A 17175-nucleotide genomic window follows, 5' to 3' on the forward strand; every position below is an offset into this window, starting at 1 on the left:
GCACACGCTCCGACTGGCGGCCATGCCTACAAACATGCCCAGACGTCCACAAAGCTGCACGGTACTCTGCTTTCTGCTTCGACTTTTACGCTCGTTTGGGAACTTTACCCAGAAAAATGTTTCGAGCTGCAATACACATTTAAACACGGCTGGTTTGGGTATGTGTATTAAATCGTTAACTGGTTGGTGGTTTTGAATGGAAGCCCTGACCTAAATAATGCATTAACGGTCACACATATAAACACACTCAGCAAAGTAATATGATACAATAGGGTTCCGTTAACAATGCATACTGGAAGTTGTGTTTGTGCTTTCGGCAGAAAAAAGTGTTTAACTTTTTTAGTATGAATATAGTTTGAACAAGTTATTCTGTGAAAGTATGCTTAATAAAAAGATCTTTTTGAAATTTAAACACTTTATGTAAAAGGTAACAAGTAAAAAAGTACCACTGCTATTTGAAAAAGGCCCTGCTTGTTAATTCTGCCTTCCGAGACGGTTCAGGGTGACTCTTCTCCACTGAGAACAGCGCCATGACCCCGGAGTGGCAAAGCCGGACTGTGAGCGTGACTTTATGACCGGACTGAACGAGGCAGGAGCCGCTACCCCTCGGGCGGTGCTCTGCACCACGCCTACACGGTCGTCACCGAGAGGAAGGAGCTGTACACCCTGGTGCCGTCGGGGGACTTGGCGCCGTGCGTCAGGAGCTCCTGGATCGTCATCCAGTTATCCAGTATCTTTTTGTTCCTCTTCCTCATCATCTTCTTGTGGCTCAGCTCCAGGATGCTCACCTCCCTGCGGTCCTCCTCGGCGGGCTGCTCGCGAGGGCCCTCCAGCCGGCTCTGCAGCAGGAGCGCGCGCCGCCTGCGCTGCTCCCGGGCGCGCGCCACGTGCTGTTTGCGCTCCTCACGGCTCCAGTAGCGGCCCAGCTTCATGTCACTGGCCGCGTCGTCGTCTGTGGTCACACCGCTGCGCTCCTCGCGGATCCGCAGCGCACGCTCCCGCAGCAGCCGGTCGCGCACGGGCCGCTTGGTGATGTAGCGGGAGCCGTCGCTGCGCACCTTCACCTTCCACTCAGCGCGGGGCTCGGGCGGGCCGGCGGGGCCCAGGTCCGTGCACGCGCCGAGCAGGCTCACCTGGCTGTGCGCGTACTCCACGGCCGACTTCTGCTGCACCAGCTGCATGTAGCTGCGGTAGCGCCGCGCGTGCGCCGGGATGTGGGCCAGCTTGTGGGGCGCGTGCACGGGCGGCGTGGGGCCGGGGCCGTCGTCGGGGCTGTGCTCGGGGCTCAGGGCAGCCCCAGGCACGTCCGCATCCTCCGTGATGCACAGCGGACCCTCGGGGGACGGCCCGCAGGCTCCCGCGGTCCCCTCCGCCCCTCTCCGCAGGGAGCTATCCGGGGACATGTCCAGGGCGAGCGGCGTGCTGCGGCAGCTCTCCCCGGTGTTGTAGGCGCTCGAGCTGTCCTTGTCTGACTTCTCAGGGAGCTCGGTGATGTCCGAGAGCTCGCGCCTGCGGCCGTCAGCCTCCACGTCGCAGCCCCGAAAGCCGCCGGGGTGCAGCGTCCAGGCCTCGCGGAGCTGCCGCGCCCGGTGCGCGCGCACGACGCTTAGACACTCCAGCTCGATGCTGCGCAGCTCGGCGTTGAGCAGCTCCAGCTCCCGGTCCACGCTCTCGGGGCCGCCCGCGCCCGCGCCCGCATCCCGCCCCGGACACTTGAGCTCCAGCAGCTCGGCGTCCAGCAGCCCCAGCTTGCCGTCCGCGCTCTCGGGCGCGCTGTACCCGGGGCACTTGAGCTCCAGCAGCCGGCGGAAGCTCTCGCACTCAGCAGAGTCTGCGCAGTCCGCCCAGAGCAAGGCCTCGCCGCCGAAAGGCAGGTCGCCGCTGCCCAGCGTGTCCTGGCTGCACGTGCGCGTCCTTGGCCCGGCCAGCGGGACGCAGGGCGCCGGCACCTCCTCGCCGTTGTTCTCCTGCTCCGAGCTCTCGTCGTTGCGCGTGCTCTCGTCCGTGCGGCCCACGCCGCTGTCCTTCTCGTGCTGGGTGGACAGGATGGTGGCCGTGTCTGTGGTTCCCCCGTCCTCCTCGTGCTGCTTCTGCTCAACGGAAAACAGGAAGGAAGGGTTATGGCGCGGGCGGCCGCGGGCGGCGGCCTGGTGAGGCTTCTGTGGATGGGGGTTTGGGGCCTCCACCTGCCGGCTCGGATCAGCACTAGGGCAGGGCCTGGACTAGCCAGACCCACTCGCCGACCCCTGGCGCCACCTGACCTGAAGGGGTGACCCGGTGCGCGGGAGGGTCGGGCCTTCTCGCTCAGGGACGGTCAGTGGGATGCGACGGTGACAGCGGTGGTGGCATAGATGGACGGGAAGGGGCGCTCCAGCTCCACAGGGGCGGCTTTACTTTTGAAAACGGGTCCCCTCCCTGCTCCACAGGAACCGCCCGCCCGCGTGCTTCCCCTGCCCCTCGGTGGTTTTCTTTCTCCTGGGCGCACGGCTCACAGATCACGCAGGGCATGGGACCAGCGCCCGCCCGCGCTCCTGCCGCTGGGCGGCGGCTTCCGAAGGGCCTCGTGGGGTGCGGACGCCCGCGGACCTCACTTGGTGCCGCAGGCCGGCTGTGCAGCGCATGGCGTGGCGGTGCTGCTCCTCCAGCATGTCCATGTGCAGCTGCTCCAGGAGGTCGTTCCTGTCGTCGTCCATCCAGCCCTCGTCCAGCTGCGGAAAGCAGTAGCCAGCACACGCCTCAGGGGCAGCCCCGTGCGTTCACTCAGTTAGCTGACACTTTTAAAGGACAGTCACTTCCTCGGGAGAGCGACTCGGCTGCCTGGCTCTGTGTGGGAACACTGCCCCGCCCTGCCCACCTCTGGGACGTCTCCAGGGCCCGCTGGTTTATTTTTGCAGGGTGAAGCTCCTTCACCCACCGCAGCCCCTTTCGGAGACGCAGGCCACGGGGCGGGGCTGGGGCAGGGAGCCCTGCACCCCACACACAGCCCCCCCACCAGCACAGCTGGCCCTGCTCTTGCTCGTCCCTAAAGGAGTCCGTTCATCAGGCCCGTGACCCACAGCCCATGTGTCAAGTCTGGCCTTTATCTGTTTTAATAAAAAGTTTGTTGACCAATGTTTCTTCCTTTCTTTCTTTTTACATGTAGGCTGCCAAAGGAAAGCAAAGGAAATTCTGCATGACCTCCCCTGAAAACCTGATTTTCTTCCAAGTTTCTACTTTCCTGAAGAGGGGGCATTATGAGGCCCCTTGGAGAAGGAATCACCTTGGTTTCTTTCATTAAAAAATAAAAGTGCTTTGGCTGGTGTGGCTCAGTGGATTGAGCGCTGGCCTGCAAACCAAAGGGTCGCCAGTTCGATTCCCAGTCAGGGCACATGCTTGGGTTGCAGGCCAGGTCTCCAGTTGGGGGTGCATGAGAGGCAACCACACATGGATGTTTCTCTCCCTCTCTTTCTCCCTCCCTCCCCCTCTCTAAAGATAAATAAATAAAATCTTAAAAAGAAACTATACCATGTTTAAGGTATACATCGTGGTTTGGTAAATAGTGAGATCATTACTATAGTCGAGCTAATGAATGTCATCTCACAGTTACTTTCTGGTGATAAGCGCACCTGAAATGGACTCTCTCAGCAGCTTCCCAGTGGTCAGGCCAGTGTTAGTCTACTCATCATGCTGTGCCCCTGCACCCGCAGCTGTGCCTGTGCCCAGAGCTGGGCTGGGCATGAGCCAGACCTCAGGATCGGACAACCTGATGGTCACGGCCCTGCAGAGTCCCATTCCACACTTCCTCTTCTCCCCCATTCAACCCCTGCACTGGCGCACCTGCTGGGCCTGTGTGTAGTCCTTTAATTACATTTGCCCTTTGTTATTACTGATTTTGTACTGGTTTGGGAGTCATTATTTCCTTGTTTCCTACAAGAAGCATAATTGGTTGGTACAAAATAGACAGGGGTAAGTTAAGAATAATATAGGAAAGGATGAAGCCAAAGAAGTTGTATGCATGACTCATGGATATAAACTAAGGGGGGGTGGGATTGCTGAAGGGAATGAGGGTACTGGGCAGAGGGGAGCAAAGGGAAAAAATTGGAACTACTGTAACAACATAATCAATAAAATATACTTAAAAATATAACAATAATATTTCAACCATGTAAAGTGAACAGCAGTCAACAGCGGTATTAAAGAACCATTATCACTGTCATTAACAAATGAGGAAAGACTTTAAGGTTCAAGTACTCTTCTAGTTTTCTGGGAACCTCAGGTCATATAATACACATCATGGTCTGTGACGCAATATTTGCTCCATAAGATGCACAGACATTTCCCCCCACTTTTGGGGGAAAAAGAATTTGTCTTATGGTGTGAAAAATACAGTATTTTAAAGGAAGAGCACATACAAAGGTGCAGGCCACTTTTTAAACATATGAAAAGAAACATGAATTTTTTAAGTGAACCTTATATTTAACCTAACGATCCTTCAATGGGCCGGAGTGGGCGTCGGCACCGAGCTCAAACGGTTAAAACAGAAAACAGGCTCTAAGTCTCACATGAGACCACCTTCCCAGGGTACAGAGTGTGTTCGAGTTCGGACCCGACACTTGGGCGGGGCTCCCCAGGACGGGAGTGCAGCTTTGGGTTAGAAACACGCACCAGCTCCTCGCTCCGGACGGACTCACCTGGAGCTCCGGCCTTGCGACGAGCAAGGAGAAGTTCCTGTTTTCTTCACTGGTGAGAAGGGCCAGAGCCTCTTCCCGGTCCCGCACCTCCATCCCGTTAATCTGAAAAACAACGGCGGGGGGTGGACACCCGCAGTCAGATCACACACCATCACACACACACAGGACCTGCACGGAGCCTGAAAAGAATGCTGACTGCCAGTGGGAGAGGCCGTGGGGGGCCCAGGACAGAGCCTCTGGGCGTCCAAGGCCGGTGTACAGTGGGAGCCATGTGAACGGAAGCGTGTGGAGGAGGGACACGTAAGCCATTTATGCAATCGGAAGCAGCAGCAGGTCCCATGGGAACGTTATGGAAACTGAGGGCGGAGCACGTGGAAGGACACATGGTGCCTGTGTGCCCCGTCTGACACTTGAACTTGTTCAGGCGGGACAGATGGTCGGTCAGTGGGAGGGGCTGTCTCACCGTCACACCTGGTAGCCCTGCGGCGGGGCTTTTGCTTCCGGTCCGGGGAATGCTGGGCTCTGCCGCCCTGGGTTTCAGTCCCAGGTGGGCGGCTTCTCCGGGAGACAAAGGGGTGGCCCCACTGAGCTGGGAGGTGAGTCTTCCACCGACTCCTGACACCAGTGACCCAACAGGCAAGCAAAGGGGCAACCGTACTGGTTGGGGTGACGGATCTCAGTGACAAGGAGAAATGGGGTTGCCAGGACGGAGGCAGACAGGGCCATGCCCAGTGGCAGTTGCTGATGGAAACCCATGCGGCCTCGGAAGCCTACGGCAATGAAGGTTTGGGGGGTCCTCCAGCTGGGGGACCCCGAGCAGCTGTCTGACTGGGTTAAGTCTGAGGAAATGTGATATAAGCGGTGGAAAAGGATAAAATCACTCCTGGTGGGGAATGTAATGACAGGTACGGCACAGCGGATTGGAAGAGGCAGAGCTAAGCTTGGGGGGCCGTGAACCGAGGCACCCCCATTTCTGTGAGATGAGAAAAGGCCGGGGAAAGGTCTCGTTGTGACTCAAGAGCAGCAGGCTTGAGGCAAAGAACGGCCCTTGGCAGCCGTCCCATTAAATGCCAAGATGTCCCCATTTTAAAGACAAGACCAATCTTTAAATACTTGTTCCAAAATGAATTGTTCAGCGAAACCTACAACAAGAATCACTGTGGTTTGCGAGTTACAAACTGTGGGCCTGGTCAGCCCCTCGCAGGTTGTCTTTGGCCCAAAGAGGCCTGAGGACAAGGAGGCGGGGCCGCCCCTGTGCGGGCGCCGGGTGAGTGGGGCGCCCGCTGCCCAGCCTCCGTCCTCCCCTCTCCCAGGGCGTTTCCCGTCCCCAGCCGTGCTGCGCCAGTGCGCGTAACTCGCCCGCCGACTACACACCCGCCTTTGTGCTCCTCGTTCTTTAACCCTGGGCTGTTATCAGAACCATCTGCTCTGTGGCCACAGGCAGAACCGCGGCCACCGCGGACGCCAGCCTACCTGGATGATGCGGTCTCCTTCCCGGATGCGCCCGTCCTTGGCCGCGATGCTGTTCGGGTCGATCTGGAACACACAGTGCATGTCTCAGTGCTTGCTGGGTGGGTCACTCAACACGTATGGACGTGACAGCACCTCTCGGCGCTGCCTCTAACTCAGCCCTGCCCGTCTCTGAATGAGGCTCAGTGCCGTGCACGGGAGAAAATGGGGCTCGACCCCTCAGTGTCCAAGCACCTCCCAGCGTGTCCTCGGGCCCCTGCATGACAACCGTGTCACCCAGCCCCGGGCACAGGCGCTGTGGCCTCAGGGCCTCTTGCTACATAGAAATGAAAACCGGGTGACATACGACCCTTCAGGACGGTGACCAGCACCCATGCCTCTTCCTTTACCACGTGCGTAATTACACTTTGGAAAATAACCTTAAGAGAGAAGTGGACGTCTGGACTGTGGGGAGGAGGGATGAAGAACCCCTAGAGGGAAGGCCCCTGAGCCTGGCAGACACACCCCCGGCTCATCCCACAGACAGACCCCACGGCCGGACAAAACGGTGCCTGTGATGCAAACGTGGGGGTCACTGGCTTTGCACAGCCTCCTGCAGGAGGATCAAAGCGCCTTCCATTCACATACTTGGAGGTACACTTAGCGCCTATCAACCCAACTGCCCATATTTGACCAAAAGGACAAAGAACTACAGGGCCTTTCTACAAAGTGCAGGCTATTCCATCCACCATCGTCCGACGGGCGCGAGACTGAAGCGTGCGTCCGCCCCTCTCTCGGGACAAGCTGCTGCGCTGTCGCACGTCCAGCCTCCCAACTCCTCCAGGGGAACTTCGCCTCCGGCGCTGCCATCACGACTCAGCCCCCATGAAAGCCGCAACCGCGAGGGAGGGGACAGAGAAGTGCGTGTGCGTCCTTCCGAGGGTTTCTCAGTGAGCCAGAGCTGAGGATGGTGAACGTGGCAAAGAACAGAAACACGCGCTTCTTACCTCGCTGATGTAGATCCCGATGTCCTCCTCATCGTCCGTCCGGTAGCACACGGTGAGGCCCAGCTTGTCCTGGCTGTTCACGCGGTACAGGTCCACTTCCTGGCAAGGGAGGGCGCCCCGTGAGACCCCGCAGACGGTGGCCGCCGCCTGCCGGGGCCTCAGGGCTTCACAAATGTTCTGTTTCAATGATGAACTGAACTTCTCTGCAGCCGACTATGGCGAGGGGTTAGCTCACGTAACAAAGAGGGACTGTGGACAAGGGGTCCACACCCGCCCAGGGCGTTCCTGACCTTTCAGTCAATATGAAGTCATTTTGAAAATAGTTATTTTATTGATCCCAACCCCCCCAATTACCTATTTCTCACTTGGCATCAAGACTTTGGGGAGATGGCTTTCAGAAAGCATTGCTTCCGTGTCTGCCCCCAATAGGAACGTTTCCACCCCCAACCGCCCAGCCATTCACCGCAGACACTCCCGACGTGTTTGGTGAGATTATTCCACATCGCGTTGCCTTAACAGTTACAGGAACAGAACGTGCAGACAGGTTACATGTAAACGGATCCAAGACGGGAGAGTAACGTGATAGCAGCAATTAATGCTTCCCACGACAGCTGCGGTATTTACAGTCGAGAAATTACTTTCAGCCGCCATTACTGTAAATTAAATACGATGAGAGCCAAGTGAGCTGGACAGCGAGGCACGCGCACAAGGGGTGCTGGGATATCTGTCAGGGAGGCCGTGGGCCCCATGGAGCCAGAGCTCCGCCGTGGCTGAGCCCGGAGGAAGTTCTGGGGCCCGAGAGCACTCCCCGGCCCGGCGCCCTCCCAGCCAGGTTGCCGAGGGCTGAGCTCGATCCTGCAGCTGTGGCTGTCGCCCACATGACAGGGCTGTCTGCCTGGTTGAAGTGGCCCCTCTAGCACATCCCATGGTCTGGCAGATCCCAGACCTGGCGGGGACCAATTCCTCTCCAGGCTCTCTGCAGAGGGTGGTTACGTTGCAGTTACGTTTGTGGCAAAGCTCACCACGGTTACATGGCAGCTGATTCCTATCCCCCGCCCTCCCCGCCCCGAGAGGCAGGTGCCCAATACCACGGCCACTGTGTGGGCAGAACAGCAGGGTGTGAAGACGAGGGGCTGAGTGTGGCAGGCAATGGGGCTGGGCCAGCTAGGACCCCTCCACCCAGTGCAAGAACTCATGTTTCATTTCAGCATCGTGGGAAGCCGAGACATGGTTTTCTGTGTGGGCAGGGCCATGGCCCGAAGGCTGTGGTCGGCGGCCTTCCTGCTGCCACGTGGAGTATAATGTGGGGGTGGGGGTGGGGCTTGAAGACCTCAGATCTCAACTCAGCCCCTTCCTAGCAGCGTCGTCCTCCTCGGGGCCGCGCCCGCGCCCGAGTCCTCACTGCAGCTCCTGGCCGGCCCAGGAAGGCGGCACGGGTGTGTCTGAGGGCAGCCACAGTGCAGTTTATGACCAGACGCGGTATCTGGGGCTCCGTGGAAATAACCATTCCTCAACATTGCGGGGTGTTTTACAGATTCTCAGAGCTTCCTTCTGGCTGCGGAGGCTGAGTCTCCACAACTGAGCATGGAGGCACGTCTGTCTGTGACGACGGAGATAAGATTTCCAAGACCCTTAATCAAACGGGTATGAATAATGCACAGCGTTCTCTGGATTACAGCCCCCCCGCCTCCGGGTCCTGCTGCTATTGGTCCAGATGGACCGCTGGATGAAGATGAGCCGCTGAGTCTGACATTTCAGATGAGGCCCCTCCACCGAGGCAAGCAGAGCTGTGTGCTCCCGCGCCAGCCACCTTCGGCAGAACTCCTCAGCTTGCTGGTGCGGCAAGGCCGCGCGCAAGTCCTGAAGTTACCTCAACACTGTCTGTGCCTGCTGCCGTGTGGGATGCAGCAGTGCCTCTAAAAACAGTGCGTTTTCCTTCCCCTTAAATTCACCTTGAAGGTGGGGTAGGGGAAGAAGGCATTTACGTCTTCACTCAACAGATACGAATCGGGGGCCACCACACGCCAGCACCAGCCAGACAGGGGGCACAGAGTGTATGAGTCAGGCTTTCGAGTCCGCTGGGGCGTGGATTCTAGTGGGGGCCGGGGGCCTTCGCGGAGAGCGGGGCATCTTCTCTGGGGGAAGTGCCATGCAGGCGGGGACAGGAGCAGGCGGGAGGTCTCGGTGGCAGGTCGGGGCACAAACAGGGACCAAGTCCCCATGGCTCCAGGCGGCTCGGTGGGGGCAGGGCTGAGCAGGGAAGGCTCTGGAGGAGCTGCAGCAACGCTGGTGGACTGGCCGGGCGTCCTGGGTTTACTCCCAGCCCCTGTGACCCGCTCGGCTCCTCTAGGGACCCAGGTCTGGGGAGCGAGCAGTCAGGCCCCGGAGAGCAGAGCTCCTCCCCGCCGGGTCTCAGAATCACGGCCACAGAGCACACGCAGCGGGTGGTGGCAGCACCCCCTGCAGACCCGCTACTGGGGAGCGGCTGGGAAACTGAAACCGCAGACTCAGTCTGAGCCGCCTGCTTTCTCCCTTGCTCGCGGGCGGGACGCTGCAGAGCAGGTGCCCGAGCATTTACGGGTGAGTTGGCTGCCGGGCCCCGGGGTGCACGTGGCACAGCCCTTCCAACTCGGAACAGTTTGCCAACAGCAGGGACTGACACATAAGTACGACCGCTTTCTGTGCTTTAAAGGTGGAAACACCTGTTTTCCTCTGTGCACTTGCTCCTAGGACATGGTGAGGTGTGCACGGCCTTCCCCCCGCCCGTGTCATGTCCACGGAGCCGGCGCCTCGTGACAGGTGTGGATGTGCGTCTGATTCAGCTGCGATGTGACTGCGGAGCTGCGGCTGCCGCTCACTCATGCAGGGACCCCGCGTGGGATACGGCAGATGGACCTGCCTTACAGAAATCTCGGGGGGCAGTGGGGAGGACGGGATGGGCCTGCTTTAGGGAACTCAGTTCTTAGCAGGAGGTTGTCTATGAACCGTGATGAACGGACTGGCCACCTTCCCAACGCTGGGCTCCACAACTACACTCCTGGGAGCCCGGGGGACCCTCCTGGTGAGTGGCTGCAGGGAGCTTCAGGGGGACACTCCCGAGTCCTCAGCTCAGGGCATGGGACAGCTGCTCTTCCAAACCCACCAGGTCAGTGAACAGAAACAGCCGGGCAACGTCTCAGCTGCTCTGGGCACACAGCCTCGGGCCTGGTGTGGCTTCTCGGCTCAGCGTGACAGCCCTCGGAGAAGGACCACGCTGGGTTTCTAGGGGATGAAAGCTCCTGTCTGACGGTGCTCACGGCGTGTGAGCCTGGGAAACAGGAGCTCCAGGCCAGACACGACATTTCCTGAGACATCTGCGCAGCGAAAGGTGAGCGGGACGGAGGTGAGCGTGGCGTGACGCTGTGGCATCAAAGGGCTGAATTAAAACACTGACTAGTTTTCTGAACACGGGGAGGCCTGGCTGAGTCACTCACATCCCTCAGACGTCACTCTGTATGGCCACGGAGCACCCACCCAGGAACACCACAGAGGCGCCGTGGGAGCTCCGTGGCCACCCAGGAACGACACACAGGCGCCGTGGGAGCTCTGCGGCCTCCCAGGACTGTTCTCCTGCGGAGAAAGCACGGCTCCCATCACATCCTCGAAGGCACTGGAACCGAAGTGGAACTGAGGCCAAGTGCATAAAGGCAAACTTAACTGAAAGCCCAAGACTTAAAAAGTCTACACAGGACCTTCAATCTAGCTCCTGAGATATCTGACAGTTTTAAAGACCTCTACTTTGTCACATGGTGGCGACATCAAGAAGCAGTATTCTCCTACAAGGATTACTTGATAGCCCTTCTTGCGAAGCAGTGATGCAGGACCTGCAGATCCGGGGAATGTTAACAGGTACTTGGCCAAAGAGAGGTCCTCAGCGCAAACAGCTGGGTCTGGAAGCTCTGCTGCAGGCCCCCTCCCAAGACATTGATCGTTCTGGGAGCCCTCAAGCAGGGAAACCTGGTGGCTGCTGTTCGGTCTGACATTTCCCAGACGCACTGGAGCTTGGACACGCCTCTGGAACCGGCTCTGCCACCGGGGAGATGGGACATTATAACTAGAGGCAGAACCTTCCTTTTCTGAGAGGCACGAGGCTGTGTGTCCCGGACCGGTCGCTGCATGGCCCCTGCGTTAGTCCATGGTTGACAGCAAGTGGCAACAGCCACCAGCACTTTCTACGTCAGAATAACTGTCATTCTGGTTTAGACGTTGGGGAGAAATTGACAGTCACACCTGCAATGCCAAATACATTGCCTGTTGGCAGTTGGCGGGGCATGAACGGCCAGTGAAGGGTCACTTGTGCACTTTTGTGATTATTGTCTTCGGTTTTGGAACAGAAGCTCTTGGTGACTTGAAAGCAGTGCTGGAGGAACACAGCTGCCTCCTACTGCTCTTCCCCTTCTGCCACTGCAGCACCCCAACCCACTCAACCTCACAGGTGTGGGGGGGGGGGGCGCCGGGATCACACAACAGCTGGCCGTGAACCGGAAGGAGGCGGTACCGGGTTTTCCCTGGCTGACCTTCCCGTCGTGCCGAAGGGTTTACCTCTCAATTTCAGGTCTCCTTTTAAAGGCATCCTACTACCCTGCTCTAAAAACTGGTCTTCAAAGAATACTCTACTTTGAAATATGGAACAGCGTTTTCCCAGGAGCATAAATAAGCACACCTTGAAAGCTGACTTGATTTCTCTCCACTTTCTAGCACTCCTACTGAAGGGGAAACGAGCAGCAGAACTCTGGGACCGGATGTCCTCTGAACTGTCTACGCCTTGGAGGCCAGTTTGACCTTAGTCAGCATCTAGAATTTCGAGTCCTCTTTGGCCTCATATGACACATGAGGGAGTCATGGGTTTGCTTAATTTCTGCAAGATCAGACTCAGAAAACGTTCAGCGGGGCAATCAGCAGGCAGACCTCCGCTGCCGGGGGTAGGCAGCGTCCCCTCGGCCCTCTGCCACCCGCTCTGGAGGGGCACGAGCGTGGACGTGCCAACGCAGGAGAGAGGCGGGGGCTCGCAGCAGTTACGTGTGCGGGGCAGCTCAGGCGGGAGCAGGTCATGTGGCTTCACACACCGGAGCAGGAGGTGTACTCTTCTGAGTACTTTAAACGACAAAAATTTCCCTATGAACCAATGTCACCCAGTAAATATAACTGTAAAAATTGAGAAAAACATGCAGATTTTGCTCTGGGATCTGGTGGCCAAGCTGCTGCGGAGGGAGGGGAGCTGATGTGCAGCTGAAGCCGCGGGAGGTCGTGCTCTGGGAATAAACCCCCCGGGAGTTGCTCGGCTTGTGCTTACAGAGAACGCACTGTCTTCTGTGGCCCCGAAATCAGAGGACACCTCACCTCCAGCTCCAGTTCCTCCCTGTCCACGTCCTGAGGGTAGTCGCTGGGGTCGTAGTACTCGTGGGCTGAGGGGTGCCTGTGGACCGAAGGGTGAGAGGTGAGGCGCTGGCGCGGCCAGGGGCCTGCTTTCACGGCCCGTTGCAGCCTGGCCGAGGCAGGCAGGCAGCAGGGTCCGGCACAGCCCCCACGCCTCCCGCTGTGTTTCCCAGCTCAGTGGCACTCCCATCACGCATCTCCATGCGTACACATGCACACACATGCCCACGGTTACAGACATGCACAAGTGCACACCACACACAAGAGCACACTGCAACAGACACACACACGTGGACACACGCTCACATGTGCACACAGAGCATACCATACACAGATGTGCACATGTGCGCACTTGTGCATGCTGCACACGCAAGACATGCATGCAGGAGAACTGAGACTGTGTGTCTCCAAGGCCCGCATATGTGACTCGGTTCTCAGAACCCAGCGCGTCTCTGGAAACAGGTGTGCAGGCAGCAGCTCTGAACGGTGCCACAGGGGACGCAGAGCTTCAGCCCGGACTGCTGGTTGGGGACCTGAACCTTCCTGCTCTCCAAGGACGGTGTGACAGTCAACAGGCTCTGGTCTCACCGCCTGGCACGTGGTTTTGGAAGGGCAGACCAGACACATGTGGTCGTTCAATCGGGACCTCTGTGGGGCGTCCTGTGCTGGGGATATGGCTGGGAGGCCGGCTGGCAGGTGTCGAGTTAACCCTCAACCTGACGCATGCGCCTACTGATCTCTGACCTTGCAGCCAGACTGCAGAGGTCTGACCTCTAGACACTCGTGACATTTCTCAAGTTGCCCCTTGGGGAGGAGTCATGTCACAGCAACTAGACTTGAGAGAAAATTAGGGGTTTTGCTTTGAGAAGGTCGTCACGGGGACAGATCAACGCGTGAGTGCGGGAGTTGTCCCTCAGAACTAACTGGGGTCATGCCCGATGGCCCGTGACAACTGGCAGCTGAGGAGAGACAGACCTGCCAGCGGACCACACATCCGCGGAGCAGCACCGCAGAGCTGCAGCCTCTGCACAGAGGGGACAGTGTGCGGAACACGGGGACCGCTGTCTGCACACGCTCTGCCACGCCCTCCCGTGCTGTCACCATAGCCGCAAGCCTGGGCACTGGCCCTGGGTCCCGTCACAGCTAACCATGACAAGCAGGGGTGAAGCCACCTGTCACCCTGCCAGCAATGGAGGTAAAAACAAGAGGTCCCACGGGGTTTCCTTGGGTGATCCCCAGGGGAGGCAGAAATGTCCTTTGCGATAACTTGCCAGGGAGTTACCTGAGCAAGGAGCAACATGGGAGGAGAGTGGAGGGACAGACCTCAGCTAGAGACTGGCCGCAGGGGATGTCAGGCGTGTGGCGTCACATGTGACAAGCTACACTGAACTGACATCTTTTAAGCCAGTGGCTGTGCTTAGAAAATTCCTTGCCTTCCATTTTGTTCTTAAATATTTAGCATCAAGCACGAAATAAGGGCAATCGCTGCTCGCGCTGCCCGAGAGTTTTGCGCACGTTATTGCGCTGAATCCAGCGATGCCGGGCAGCAGGCGCCGCTATGACCCCATTTCAACACGGGAAAGATGAAGCTCAGGGCAGAGAACGCAGGTCGCCCCAGCTGCTGGGCCAGACACCGGCCTGACCCCAGTGAGGGCGTGCGAGGCTGTGAGCTCCTGGGACGGGGCTCTGTGGGGACGATGGGCGTGGTGACTGCCACGCGGAGCTCACACGAGGCCGCTGCGGGCTTGCCGCACGGACCCGGTTTGCGACAGAACCTGGGGGAGCGGAACCCACAGCCTCTTTCCACCCGGAACTCCCTTTGCTGCCTTTACACGGAGCCGTGGCAGCCCCTTCCCGCTGCGCCCTTCACACTGCCATATGCGGTGATTAAATTTTATTTGGAAACAACTTTTACGACCATTAGGAAGTAATTTTGTTCTTAGAATATAATTTGAATAACTGCTCCAGGCTTATAATAATTAATATGTCAGAGCGGCTTTGAGCAGGATTCAATTTATCGCCTCCATAAACAATAGCTGGAAACACGGGCCGTGAGACGTGCTAATTTCTCACTGCGTGGAGGGGGACACCGGCCGTGGGGTCTGCTTCAGCCCAGTGACACACGGCGCGCTACTTACTCCTCCGGGGACAGGTAGGGCTCCAGTGCGGGCAGCGGGGGCGGGGGCATCTTGGAGAGGGCCACGATGTGCTCGAAGGTGATGTCGGTCTGCGTGCCCACGTCCACCAGCTGCGCGTCCGACGGCGCCGGGAACGCCCGGGGCCGCGGCGCCCTCCTCAGCACCTGCACCACGATGGGCTCCTTGGCCGTCTTGAACGCTTCCACCGCCTGGTCGTGCGTGGCTCTGGATAAGTCTTTGCCATTGACCTGCCGGAAAGATTTTGGGTGGGATAAGATTCTAATTAAGCAGGATCTGGAAAAGCTGTTTTTGTGTGTGAGCAGCTGGAAGCGGGGACCGCGTCGATGTCAGAGGATGTGATTCTCCAAGTCTCAGGGTTCGGAGGAAAGCCTGGGGGACGGGAGCATGGCGGGGGGTGCATGGGGAGGCGCGCGCTCCGGCATTCACTATAAGATCGCACAGCGGGAGTCGCGGCTTCCCGCTGGAATGTCTGGACTGCAATGGCTTCCTCTGCCTGGGAGGCGAGAGGGCAGCCTCAGGCGCAGAGCTGTTACCAGGAATAAGAGCTAATCATTAACTAGAAACTGATTACATTGTTATGTTTTAAGGGTGCGTATTTTCCAGCTTGTGTCAGGTGACATAATTGTTGCTTTTACGGAAGTGATATGAAGCTTGCTTTTTAAATGAATTCCTTTGCTTTTCTTTATAAAGCCAACTGAAAACGTTAAGTGAACAGTAACCCGGGCCATCGGTGGGCACAGCGGATGTCGCGAAGGAGCTTCGATGGCTGACGTTTTGGCCGACGTCTGGGAAAGGACAGTTAACGGTGGCGGCACTTCCCTGTGTATGTGGCCCTTGCTGCCGCCGTCCTCTACTCCCGCCTCCGATGGCATCAAGGGGACGACACGAGGCCACCTGGGCGGTCATGGTGGCTGAGGACTCTGGATGCTGTGTCCAGGATTCTCTCCACTGGCACCGTCAGCACTAACGCAGCTCGGGCAGCCACACGGCCACTTACACAAGAGGAAAGAGAAGCCAGGGGAAGTCACCCCCAGCAACACGGACCTCCAGCTGCTCCCACCCCCACAGCCCAGGCCCACACCACCACCTTCCCGCAGTCTGGTCACATCTAAGGATTGCACACATGAACATCATCAGGCTCCCAAATAGTTCAATACCATCCCCCAAGTGGTGAGTTTGCTTTTTAAAGGCAAATATAAAATCATGGTATAGGAATCATATTCTCGTCTGCAGAATATACAAGGTCTGTCCAGAAGGTATCCATCCAGCCATGTAATATGAAAAATAGACATTTCTTGAAGAAGATACAAGAAACATTGTACACAAGACAATGACACCTCAGTCTCTTCAAAGCAGGCACCTGGGGACCTCACACCATTCTCCCAAATGCCATCAGCTGCCCCATTGTATTTTCCTGAATCTCATTGACGGTCTGAAATCTCTTCCCTTTCAAAGGTGATTTTAGTTTTGGGAAAAGCCAGAAGTCACAGGGTGTCACATCTGGGCTGTGGGGGGCTGAGTTACCTGGGTGATTGGATGTTTTACCAAAAAACTGCAGGAGACGTGATGCATGAGCAGGTGTGTTGTCACGATGAAGCTGCGAATCACCAGCTGCCCACAGCTGTGCCCTGAGTCATCCAAATAGTTTCCACAGAGGGATGTTCAAACTGAACGCAAGAACTGATGCAGATTCGTTACTTTGCTGCTTGCTCAGTCATTTTGAATGCGACAGCCACACAGCACACATGCTCACTCAACGGCGTCTACCGCCCCCACTGACTAGTACAGTGAGGTCGCCATTGTTCACACATGTGCATTCCAGTCCCCTCCCCTTGGCTGCCAGGTCACATCGATGTCACGCAAACTAACAATGGCTGTACTTTTTCTGGACAGACCTTGTGTACCTTCAGAAGTTCCTCAGCTTCTCACATCTTCTTTGGAGAGAAACACTGACAAAGTCATGTCATTTAATATGGTAACTTAATCCTGAATTTAAGTCCCCTTGATTAATGTTACATTTGTTCAATATGCATGCTTTTAGCGTTTACTTGTAATGCCACAATGAACAATGACCCTCTCCCTCTCTGGCACATGCGTCTCCCCCTTAGGGTCTCCCGCTTCAAAGTACATGGGCGAGTAAGTCCGTCCTCTGCGGTGCGGGCCCCGGGTCTCCCTCTGTCCGAGCAGAACCCAACAGCTGATTCTGCAGCTCATGTCCTGGGTTTCCCAGCCCTCCCACCTGCCCCTGCGGGTCAGTGCCAGGAAACCACTCCTGGGTGGAGGACGAGATGCCAGAGTCTGTCCTTGTAATGAAACCCAGACGCGTCACACAGCGGGGTCACTAATGGTCTGGATTCTGTCCATGTAGGCAGTAGACTTGTATCAGGAGAGAGCTGCACAGAGTCTGGGCCGCAGCCTGACTCCAGTGCGCAGGAAGCGAGGGATGGAGGAGCCGCCAGACTCTGAAATCCTCCC

At 57.5% G+C, this 17175-nt stretch overlaps 1 protein-coding gene and 1 non-coding gene across 3 annotated transcripts in view; both read right to left on the reverse strand.

Moving 5' to 3' along the window:
• Nucleotides 1–307: 307 nt before the first annotated feature.
• Nucleotides 308–17175, reverse strand: part of LOC149990072 (E3 ubiquitin-protein ligase PDZRN3-like) — a 109031-nt gene continuing 92163 nt past the window's right edge. For both annotated transcript variants that reach the window (XM_090265671.1, XM_090265672.1), the window contains 7 exons: nt 14680–14927; nt 12506–12581; nt 7127–7225; nt 6144–6206; nt 4671–4772; nt 2592–2708; nt 308–2090 (listed from right to left, as the gene is read on the reverse strand). In XM_090265671.1, coding sequence (XP_090121797.1) covers nt 630–2090; nt 2592–2708; nt 4671–4772; nt 6144–6206; nt 7127–7225; nt 12506–12581; nt 14680–14927 — 2166 coding nt within the window. In that variant the 3' untranslated portion in view covers nt 308–629. The remainder of the gene's footprint in view (nt 2091–2591; nt 2709–4670; nt 4773–6143; nt 6207–7126; nt 7226–12505; nt 12582–14679; nt 14928–17175) is intronic.
• Nucleotides 3135–3266, reverse strand: LOC149990073 (small nucleolar RNA SNORA67). Its single transcript, XR_016508962.1, has one exon. It is a non-coding gene; the product is annotated as a small nucleolar RNA SNORA67 (small nucleolar RNA).

Source organism: Furipterus horrens, unplaced genomic scaffold (assembly GCF_987537825.1).
Source record: "Furipterus horrens unplaced genomic scaffold, mFurHor1.1.pri manual_scaffold_29, whole genome shotgun sequence".
Lineage (NCBI taxonomy): Eukaryota > Metazoa > Chordata > Mammalia > Chiroptera > Furipteridae > Furipterus > Furipterus horrens.